Raw genomic sequence first — 10,888 nt, 5'->3', positions numbered from 1 at the left:
CATTCCCCATGCTCCCTTCCTCCTCCCACAGGCTGCCGCTTGGCTGCAGCTGAACCGAGGGACACATCCCACACGCACTTGTGTACGTGGGTGAGCACACGTGTGTGAGGTTTTTCCCTAGCAGTGATGACGGGAGGGAAAGCTCCGTTTCATAGCCTTGTCTCTAGCTGCCTGGGGAGGCAGGGCGGGAGATGCAGCAGGGACGAGTGGGTGGGGGACGAGGGATGCCACAGTGGGAACCGCAGACGTTTACTATTGTGCTGTCTCCTGTGAGCCCCTGGGTGCCTCCAAAGCACCGCACGGCCAAGAGGAGATGTATTGGCCAGGGAGCCCCCACCCCCAGCCTTGTGCCCTCCAGCCCGTTCTCACTGCTGATTTCTCCATGCCACAAGTGAAGCAAGCCAGAGGTGATGTGACAGGCGTAAAAAGTGGTGTGAGCTGCTGCTTCTTTCTGGCAGGGAGGAGGAGATTTTGGTGTTGAGAACAGCACAGTCTGTGCCCTGGGAGAAGAGGCCTGACTATGAAGGGTAAGAGATGGAAGGGGGTACTTTTGATTGGGGACCAGCTGGAGCAGCTAAGAGAGTATTAAACTGCAACAGCTGAGAAACACAGCTTAGAGGAGAAACAGTATGCAAACCCAAACTCCTCACATGGGGGCCAGACTGAACCAGTCTGTGTTAATGAACTGGAAAAAGGGAAATTTCAGCTGCAGCAGTTCTAGGAGTCTGCACACCCAGTCCAGGGAGGATGGTCTTAATTGCAAGCCCTTTGGACTGGCTGTTGTGATGGCAGTGTTAGAAATTTCTTATTACAGCCTGCTCACACAGAAGTTGGGGAATGCAAAAGATAATGTGTTGTTGACAACACCAGCATTTGAGTGTCATTAGAGCCACACAGCAAACGTGCTTACAATCCACAGAGAAGTGTGACATTCCTAAATCTGGTTACACGCCAATTTGCAGAGAAACTGCAGAATTTCTGTGTTCTGCAGAGAGGTTCCCTGCCTTAGCAAGCAGCCTTTTGGAGCTTCCTGAGCCACGAGGTCAGGCTCTGGCTGCCAGGATTACGGCAATGGTTAGAGCTTGCAGACACCTTGACCATGTCGGCCAGCTGAGCTCTTGAATTTCTTGAATGAATGTGCTGCAGTTGCACATGAACAGCAGTAACATTGCACAAGTTTGAAATTAAAATTAAATTAATTATTTGGCAATTAATTTTTTTTTTTCCCGTTGGCCGTATTCTGCCCTTTGGCTTCTTCCCTCCCCAAACAGAAGACATCAGAGAGCTTTGGCACCAACTCTGCCAGTGCTCAGTCGCTTCCTACAGATCCACCCAAGCGCTGTCAACTCACCAACACTAAAAACACAAGGGGATTCACTCAGTTAAAGTTTTACACTGCCCTGTGCTGGAGCTGATTTTTAGTCCAAACAGTGCAGGACTTGCAGGCCTGTTGCCTCAGGTTTGGCAACAGGATAGTCGCATTTGTACAAAAGCATTTTAAAGTTAATTAGAGCATTGCCTTTCAGCACAGTTAATGATATGAGAGGATGCAGTATGCCAAGGCTGGTAAACTAGTCTGGGATTTGGATTTTCTGTGCTGCTGGCTGTAGGCTCTTAAGACACAGGAGGGAAAAGCTCACCCTGCAACTCCTGCAGGTCGTGGGCAAAGTATTTAAAGGTTTCTGGGGAGAGGGAGCGCAGCAGTGGGTAGCATGGGCAGACAGCCTGCTGCTGAACTGAAGCTTCTTTATTTCACAGCAGGAGAAAGACTTGAAGTGTAGCAGACCATATGCATGTCTGTCTGCCCAAAGCTTTCCCCTCTTTTATAACGATGGTACAGGCTGTGCTGAGCTGCAACTCAATAAATATCAGCCAATTCTCTCTCTCCAGAGGGGCAATTGCCTTCTGCCCCCTCCAAGGGCTGAGGACAAGTGGTGTAGCTGGAGTCATTCAGCTCTCCTTTGGGACTACAGCAGAGCCAGGCAGTGCAGTCACCACCAAACAGCCCCTCAGCCAGGTGTTTCATGGGTTCATCCTTTAGCACAGAGTAGCCTCAACGCTGCCACAAAGTCCTCCGGGCAGGCACAGTTATGTCTATTGTTTTAATTAATCATCTTCCCTTGGGGACTCGGGGACTAGGGGCAAATGCAAATGGAGAAGTAAGGTATTGCAGTGATACCCATATACCTAAGGCAGTCGCGTTGTCAACCTCCTGTCTTTCTTTTTCCTACACATGTACATGAGCTGTCCCCAAATATGTGTGTGCCGGGACACACACATTTTATATTCCAATAGTGATAGGTCCCTCAGAGCTTTTTTTCAGCCTCGTCAAAGGCATATATCCACATGCCTCTAGAATAAAACAGGACCATCTCATCTGTCTGGGTAGTTCCCTGGTGAATTTACATTCTTCTTTCCTTAGAGCTCTGGTTTCTGCATTTGTTGGGATTACGGGAACCTTTTGTGTTTAAAATTCGTGTCCCTTGTTTTCCCCAGGTTGCTTTAAATAGAAGGGGAAAATGAACAGAGGAACCAGCAAAGCTCATCTCACTTCTCAGAATTGATTCTCTGACCCTTTTTACTGTCTGTGCCCCTCTGAAAATCTCCTCCAGCTTTTACCTGCACCGTTCCACCTTTTGCAATAGAGGAAAGCCCCTGAAGCTTTTTCCACCCTTTTAAAAGAATCCACCTCTGCAGCCAGACACCAAGCTTCATTTCTGGTAAGGTTTTCAATCCCACTCACTCCTTTGTCTTGGCTTATACGTCACCCTCTTCCTCTTGGGTGGGCAAAAAGGGGACGGGTGCTGCTGCTGTGCTGACTCCTGACTGGGTCACCAAGTGCTGCTGGGCTGTCTGGGCTAGGCTATAAAAGAGAGCCAAGGCAGCGCAGCTGGCTCAGAGACGAGACTGAATTCTGCAGACGGCGAAGGACCCGCACGCAGCCCCTGCTGCCTCCTGCGTTGTTGTTTTTCCTGGAATACAGAACGAACCTCAGGAGCAAGATGTGCAAGGGACTTGCTGCACTGCCAGCCACTTGCTTAAAAAGGTACTGTTTATTTCTGAGCATCTCTCAATGGTCTTGTTAGTCTGGAGATAACGCTGATGTATTGTGCTTCGTGTCTGAAGCAGAAGTGGCAGATTCGGCTCTGATTCTTTTGTAAGATAAGATACAAATGATTGCTTACAGGCTTTTTTTTCTGTTAGTCAGAAGCAGAATTGCATAAAGGTTTTGTACGGAGCTGTGGGAGCTCTAAACCCATCCTTCCCATCAGCAAAACAAGCAGCTTTTAGCATTACTATATTTTGATACTCTTGTCATCTGCTTCTGCCGCAAGCTTTGCACCCCTTTTCTCCTTTGAATCCTCTTTCCCTGCTGAATTTTTTTTTTCTTGATTTTTTTGAGGGGGGATAGGCAGACGGCATAACAAAATAATTGAGCGTCATTCCCCAAAATGCATCCCAAATGCAGAAACCCAGCCTGGCAGGACCAGAGACCCAGCTGCCAGCGGGCAGGGCGGGGATGTGAGCCAGCCCAGGGCACCACAGATCTGGATGCGGCACCAGCCGGTGCGGGGTCAGCCTGTAACCCCTGGGTGTGTACTGATGGTGAGGGATCAGGTCAGGCTGTGCCCCCGGTGCACAGCGCTATGGGGCCGGTGTGGGGCTGGCTGTACTTCCCTTGTGCGGTGCCGATGAGGATGGGCTGAGCTGTACCCCTGCCATGGGTGCAGGATCTGGCTGCATCCCGGTGTGTGGTACCGGCCAGGCATCCCAGTGCTGGCAGAGCAGAGCCTGTGCACCCCCAAGCATGCCCTCGGTGGCATGGTCTGTCCCACAGCCCAGCGTGAGGGGGTCTCTGTGCCTGTAAAGTGGCCATGAGCCCTCCTGGAGGGGTGTTACTCCCTTTCAGGTGCTATGGGGCCTGGAGACCCCCAGCAGGGTGGCCCAGGTCCCCAGAATGGCACCGGCCACACAAAACTCCCTGCTCATCCAGCTCATGCAAACTTGCATGGGTCTCTGGTGGCGCAGCGCTACCTTTCTGGCAGCTCATGCCCGCAGGAGTGCTCCTGAGGCTGCTTCCCAGTGGCTGTGCAATGGGAGAGAGTTGGGAAAGTGCAAACTGAGACTTAGCCTGCTCCCATCTGGGAGAAAAAGCTCCCTGCTTATGGTGGATTTGAAAACAAGTGCTGAAAATGTGAGGAAAAAGTATTGATGCCCTCCCTGCCCCCCCCCCCCCCCCCCTCAGTTTTCAGAAACATTTGGCAGGGGAAAAAAAAAAAAGGAACAGTTGAAAAAGTGCAAAGAAAAAAAAAGTTCACATCTTTTAACCACCTCTGTCCAGGATTCCCAAGAAAATCCCTCTCTCCCAGAAAGCTGCGGGACTCACTGCAAGCAGCAATGTCTTGTTTCCTCCTGCTGCCGCCTTCCTGCAGACCTGAGCGGTCTCCTTCTTCTGGGGACAGGTAGCATGGCAGCGCGAGGCAGCCCGAGTCTGGCAGCGCAGAGTACCTGATGTCTGCCTGGGCAGGGCCAGGATGTTGGCCCTGGTCACGCATACCCTGTTCTGAAGAAGCTATGAGTTTCCTTTGCTCTCACCCTAGTGCTGGAGTTGTTAAGGAAACATTTATGAGCACAAGCAAGCAGTGAGATAAGATATGGCCGGGACCACTGGCAGGGTGCTATAGCTGGAACAAAGAGCAGTGCTGGGAGGCTGAGCAGCTACCTGACCTTGGAGCACAACCTCTTACTCTTTTCCAGGCTCTGATCTGAGGAGCAGGAGAAGAATTTCCTGCTTATGCTATCATTGCACCGTGCAGCAGGCCAGGGCTTGCACCCCTGAGCAAGCAAGACTGATTTACCCGCGCCCCCCGCCTCATTCTTAAACTGGAAGGAAGTCCAGAGAGATGCTGAGGTCAATACCAGCTGCATATCTAGATGCTGCTGTCAGGCAATGGTTGTCCTGAGCAAGCTGGAAAGCAGAACAAAATTGAGCATGCATCCTCATAGGAGCTTGCCAGGGAGCAAGGGAGTAGCTTGCAGTCAGCGTAGGCTGGTTGTATGAAGTTCCTGGCTTCCCCTGATCTCGCCCCACGGTCCTGCTCTTAGCCCTTCGCTTCCTCCCTTCCCTCCGTGTCACGGGCAGCTGCTTGGTGGGGTGGCCTGGCACAGCCCTGCTGTTCCTGTAGCTGGGTGATGAGGTGGGGAGATGGCAAGGGCTGCAGGAAGGGATTAGTAAGTGTGTAAGAACTGGACACTGGTGGCTGGGCAAATCAGTTTAGGGAGAAGTGACACATTTACAGCACGGTGATGCCTTTCTATCACAATATTTTAACTGTAAACAAACAGTAGGAAAACAGTAGCTTCTCCACCTTTGCCAGCCCTGCCTCCAGGCTGATGAACTTCTCAGCAAGAAAATGGTGCTGTTGAACATGAAAAATTACTCCTTTGACTGTGTTGTATTTGTCTAGCAACAGAAATATGCATTATGCGAGGAGTGGAAAGTCAGCACTGGAGTCACTAGCGGTGACCTGCATTTGTGTCACTGAGTAATGCTGAAGGAGCTTATTGAGGGTGAGGAAGCTGCAGAGAGAGTTGTAACGCATTATCTTCATCTCATTCTTGAATTGTTTCTTTCAGTGCCAAAGACATGAAGCATCGTCTGGGCTTCTTGCTGCAGAAGTCAGACTCTTGTGACTACAGCTCTTCCCAGGGCAAGAAGGAGAAAATATCTTCAAGCCAGAGGTAAAAGCAGATGCTGCCATGTAGTTAAGCCCAGGCTGGCTGCAACATGTTGTTTACTCCTTCACTGAGCTGAACTTCATTAGTGTTTCTGCTGCTGCTTCCCAGTACCTCCTGAACACCTGTGTGTTTGAATCTAGTGTGGCAATAGTCCTCAGGTATTGATAGTCCCTTTCCATGAAGAAGGTTGAACTAGAGGTCCCTTTCTGCCAACTCTTCTGCGATTCAATATGCATGTGCACGTGGAAAGACTTGTGCAGTCTCCTGTGCAGGGGAATAATGCCATCACAAGACCCAGTGCGACTTGACACATTGCAGAATCGGCATCACTCGCAATTTGAATTGGATTTGTGCAATGGTCCACACAGCTGCACAGAGGAATTGGCACAGAAAACAGAGAGCGCAGTCTGTCAGGGTATCACTGCTCTCACTGAGGTGCAAGTAGATGGTGTCCTTTCCAAGGAGGACTCCAAAGGCCAAGATATGCTCCTGGAATAGATGAGCCCTAGGATGTTCTGGTATGGTAGGGGGAATGAATGCAGGATGTGTTCCCAGTTCCCATGTTCCTCTCTCTTCTGTATCGCTACTGTTCCCCTGACAGGTTAAAGAAATCAGCCCTTTGGAGTTCACTGATATGACCTGTAAGAGTGATCCCAGGTCCGTACCCCATCAAGAGATGCAGCCAGTCACAAAATAAACACAAAGTCCCCAACAATTTTTCCAGGAAAATTCCTTTCCAGTCCATGGCTGGTGATGGGGGATTGCAAACCAGAATTTCTGTAGATTAGATCTGGGGTCCCCGGGGGTCTCTGTAAAGCAAGCAGACATTTCCTTCTTGGTCTCTCATGTATGGTCTTACAACAATCAGGGAAAGAGATTTTCTAATGGTGCTGAGCAAAAAAAAAAATTTGTCCTTTCTGTACTCCCCTTCAATCTTCTCTGTGTTTCTCCCTTTGTCTCCTTTTAGGGTTAGCCAAGAGGAAGTCAGAAAGTGGGCAGACTCTTTGGAAAACTTGATCCATCATGACAGTAAGTAAAGAGGGCCCTTCTGTTGGAGATGTTGAGGGTGCTGCCTGCGAAGTGTGTGTGCTGAGCAGTCCCTGGAGGGGGCATGGTACATTATCTTATGTCTCTTAGCAGCACACAGTAGCTCCTTTGGCCACGCAGGCCTTTGGGAGGGGTGGTGAAGGGTGCTCTTGGTCAGATCCAAGGGACAGTCCCAATGTATCATAAGTGGGGCTTTGACCTACTGCTGAGCTGTCCCTTTTGTGAAGGCAACTGGTTTAGCCCTGTGCAAGGGGAGGGCAAGACTGCAGCACACAGTTAACAGTGGGTTAAACAAGAACCAAGAAGTGGAGAAACTGTTTGCAGCTGAGCCCATGGGAGACTTTGTCTTCCTGTTGGTTCCGGGCTACACTGATGTCCTTGATGTTTTCTTCATGTGGTTCCCATGGCCTGAGACTCTGCGGCGTGTGTTGGCTGTCTCCTTGGGGCCTCCTGGGAACACACAATTTGCTTGTGTTCTCCTGGCTGAGCCACTGAAGGTCACAGTGGGGGAGCAGGCAGCTGAGGACCCACGTGTGACATCCCCATGGGGCCTGTCTGAATTCCAGCCTCCCTCGGCATGCACGAGCGACTGCCGTGGAGGCAGGCAGCCATCCCCAAGGCAGCTGCTCATTCAGCTCTGGGAAGGAGAACGCAGAATTGCTGTTTGCTGTGGTTCATGGGTATGACTATCCAGGAACCAACACTCTTACCTGATCTGGTTTTCCTCTAAACAATCTGTAGGAGGACTGGCTGCTTTCCGTGCTTTTCTCAAATCTGAGTACAGTGAGGAAAACATCGAGTTCTGGGTCAGCTGTGAGGACTACAAGAAAACCAAGTCGCCAGCCAAGCTCAGCCCCAAGGCCAGAAAGATCTATGACGAGTTCATCTCGGTGCAGGCAACAAAAGAGGTATGTGCACGGAACATTTCTTGAGCAAAGGTGTCATCCTAAATCCCGAACAAGGCCAGCAGCACAGGGAAGTGGAGATCTGGTAGTTTCGTAAGAGTTGCTGCTTCTCTGTTAGTTAACAAGCAAATGGTGTCATTTTTATTGCTTTCATATTAAACTTGGATAGAGAGAAAGTGGGTTTAGTTACAACCACGTGGCCATCCCATGAGCACACTCAAATGGGAGAAGCCCGAGCGGACTATGATTCCCAGTGTTCCAGCTGCTCCCGTGCAGTTGTTCGAGTTTCCTAGCTGGCTGCATCCCAGAGGGATATGTGTTAGTCTCCCCTGACAGTTTGTCTGGCAGCAGAGATGCATTGGTATCCAGCTGCACAGATTCTGCCAAGGCTGCAGGGTGTCCAACGGCCATTTCAGACCACTGCCCATCAAGGACAGCTTAAACATGTTTGGTGAAGGGATGCTTGGATTTTCCTTTACCTATGCTAGCCACTTCTGGGACAGATTCTGCTTACACTGTCCCTTTGGCCCACAGGTGAACCTGGATTCGTGCACACGGGAGAAAACGTGCCACAATATGCTGGAGCCTACACTGTCCTGCTTTGATGAGGCTCAGAGAAAAATATTCACCCTCATGGAAAAGGATTCTTACCGCCGTTTCCTCAAGTCCCCCTACTACCTGGACTTGATCAGCCCACCTGGTGCTGGCTGTGGGCCCGAAAACTGCAAAAGAAGCCACACTCACACCTTAGACTGCAACTCTAACATCATCTCTCAGTGTGCCTGAACCTGCAGCAAGGCAGGGGTGGGTTGGGCTCTTGCAAGAATATATGGCAGCAATAGCATTCATTGGCATGAAGCAACAGAGCTGTCTCCAATAGCTAATGTCCCAGTTGTATCCCATGTCATGCAACAGCCAGCATTTGTAACCCAAGCCAGGCTCAGTTTGTGTAGCAAACCCTCCTCTGACTCCATCAGTGAAGGAGCCCTGGAGTCTGTGTCTGACATGAAAGCTGGGTGCAATCATTGCGTGCCCGCTGCGTTTCTGGCGAGCCCTGCAAGCCCAGGAGGGTGGTGGGGGAGCACGTGCTCAGACCCAGCGCTACCCACCAAGGGACCAGACTTGCAATGTTGCAGTGTGACACCTAGCAAGGAGCAGGGAAAAGAGGAAGCCAGGGGAAGCGTTGGGGACTGTGATCTCCCCTTTCTAATCGGCAAAAGCTCAGATGAAAAGGGCTTGCTGTGGTCCTTAGCTGTCTATATAGCTCCCAAATGTCTAGGCTTTCAGTATTATTTGCTCAGAACTCAGGCTGTGCTGCATTATAGTCATCAGACATAGGAAGAGCTCCTACTCTTTCTTGAAGGGAGACCAAAACTTTCAGAAAAACAGCCTCCCTCGATCACCACAGCTACAATCGCATGGAAGCTCTCCCCTCTGGCCGCTTCTCCCTCTGTAGCATCTGGTTTATGCTGGCCAAGGATCTTTCCTAGGGCTGTACAGAGCTATTATTTTGGGGGAGGTTCGTTATTTCATATATTATTAACTGTGTCCTTCATGCTCCCAGGTTAAATACTGTAGCTGAGCCGAACAGAAACATGTTCCTTCTCTCCCAGACTGGCAGGTGTATATTACTAACTCTGGGAGTGCCATCTGAATTCAGGTTTGCCTGCCCTGGCTTGTACGGAGCAGTTTGTGATGGAATAGGACCACAACACAACAGCTGGGGAGGAAAGACCCTGCCTGGGAGTACTTGAAAATGTCTTTTTAAAAAAAAAAAATGTTATTTATGTGAGTTTATAATTCAGTAGTAGCATGACTCAGTTTTTTCCTGAAGATGGTAGGAGGAATGTGTCAGTCTCATTACTGCTCCTGGGCTTTGCCAGAAGGCAGCTTACTTTTTAATCACTGTGGTTAGACATCGCCTTCGTTGCGGGCTTTGGGACTGACACTGACCTGCAGTTGGAGGTACAAGGAATAGATGCAGGGCTTGCTGTCTTGGGCTGCAGTACCGGGTATCGCCAGCCAGCAGCTGGGACCGCCTGCTCTGAGCAGTCCAGTGGCTGTCGTCGACGCTCTCCCCCAACCCTTGGTCTCTCCTTAGTTGGATATTGCTGCTCTGACAACCATGTATTCCTCGCTCTGCATTCCAGTCCAGATAACAGTTCTCACACCGGGGTTTTGACATGGCAGGAGGTGGCCATGGTTCTCCAGTAGGCATGTCCAGGCCCACAGAGAAACACCTCTTTTGACATTTGCTTTATTTTGTATTTATTAGATTGTACTGACACATACCACCCCTGCATGTTCAGCTAAGAGATGGAGAGGCTTGCTAAAGCTCTGAACATAGCCAAGCATGTGGCTATGTTTTCTTTTCCCCTGGTACTGGGAACTCTTGATAACTATTGCAAAAACTGTATTGATATTTAAATAATGATGAATACATTCTAAATAAAAATGTTTGCATTAGTCCCTTCTAAAACGCCATTGTGTGAACCAAAGAAAATGCACAGAGATGCAATTCATTGGCCAGGGTTACTCTAAAAAGTCATTTTACAAATGGCTTCACCTGGAGGTTGTTTTAAATTACAGAAGGATGAAACAGCCATTATATCCTTCAGATACCCTCGGCACCATGAGCCTGGGGGATGCTGGCCTTTTTGGGGTCTATGCTGTGCCTGACATGCTCACCCTTGCCAACAGGTTGGGGTGAGCATGAGGCCCCCCCTTGACAGCCTTGGAGAGGGGAACGTAAAGGAGCACCTCCTCGCTGCAAATGTCTTCCCACCCAGAGCTCCAGAGGGGAACACGTTTTAGCTCAGAGCTGAACCTGTCCCTGGGCCCAAACCCTCCGAGTGCAGAGCTGCCACCTGAAAGTGGCATGGCTGGGGGTGAGCAGGGCTGGCTCTTGCTCAGCCCCTGCCCCTGCAGGCACCGTGGCTGCTACTGGAGTATGAGCTGACTCTGCCAGCTGAAGCCTGAGGCGGCAGCGGGGCTGGGGGTGCCCGTGCCACGCTGGCGCTGGTGAGTTTCTTCTGGACCAGCCTCCTGGGGGGATATTTTTATTCCCTTTTCAGTCTCCTGAGAAACCATCACATCTGTTGCAGCAGAAGCTCTCAGAGGCCTTTGGTCTTGCCAGGGCTTTTGGCCACAAGTTTTGGGAGTGTCCTGTAGAGGGTAAGGAGACGCCGCACCTTCAG

At 50.4% G+C, this 10,888-nt stretch overlaps 1 protein-coding gene across 2 annotated transcripts; it reads left to right on the top strand.

Moving 5' to 3' along the window:
* Positions 1–2,939: 2,939 nt before the first annotated feature.
* RGS4 (regulator of G protein signaling 4) lies at positions 2,940–10,157 on the top strand. 2 transcript variants are annotated; one of them, XM_076339855.1, is made up of 5 exons: positions 2,940–3,046; positions 5,638–5,742; positions 6,707–6,768; positions 7,528–7,694; positions 8,226–10,157. In XM_076339855.1, the coding sequence occupies exons 1-5, from the start codon at positions 3,003–3,005 to the stop codon at positions 8,475–8,477; spliced, it is 630 nt and encodes a 209-aa protein (XP_076195970.1). In that variant the 5' UTR covers positions 2,940–3,002; the 3' UTR covers positions 8,478–10,157. The 2 variants fall into 2 exon arrangements, with proteins under 2 accessions (XP_076195970.1, XP_076195971.1); XM_076339856.1 differs by lacking the exon at positions 7,528–7,694 and having other exon boundaries at positions 8,226–8,362.
* Positions 10,158–10,888: the final 731 nt, after the last annotated feature.

The sequence above is a fragment of the Aptenodytes patagonicus genome, chromosome 5 (genome assembly GCF_965638725.1).
Source record: "Aptenodytes patagonicus chromosome 5, bAptPat1.pri.cur, whole genome shotgun sequence".
Taxonomy (NCBI): Eukaryota; Metazoa; Chordata; class Aves; order Sphenisciformes; family Spheniscidae; genus Aptenodytes; species Aptenodytes patagonicus.
The sequence above is the reverse complement of the archived record's forward strand: the minus strand, read 5'-3'. Positions and strand labels throughout refer to the sequence as shown.

What these genes read in the sequence shown, in the direction of transcription:
- RGS4 (XM_076339855.1), top strand. Translation starts at nt 3,003, where the DNA reads ATGTGCAAGGGACTTGCTGCACTGCCAGCCACTTGCTTAAAAAG. An exon ending in AAAATATCTTCAAGCCAGAG is followed by an intron (nt 5,743 to 6,706) that starts GTAAAAGCAGAT and finishes GTCTCCTTTTAG; the next exon opens with GGTTAGCCAAGAGGAAGTCA. An exon ending in CGGTGCAGGCAACAAAAGAG is followed by an intron (nt 7,695 to 8,225) that starts GTATGTGCACGG and finishes TTTGGCCCACAG; the next exon opens with GTGAACCTGGATTCGTGCAC.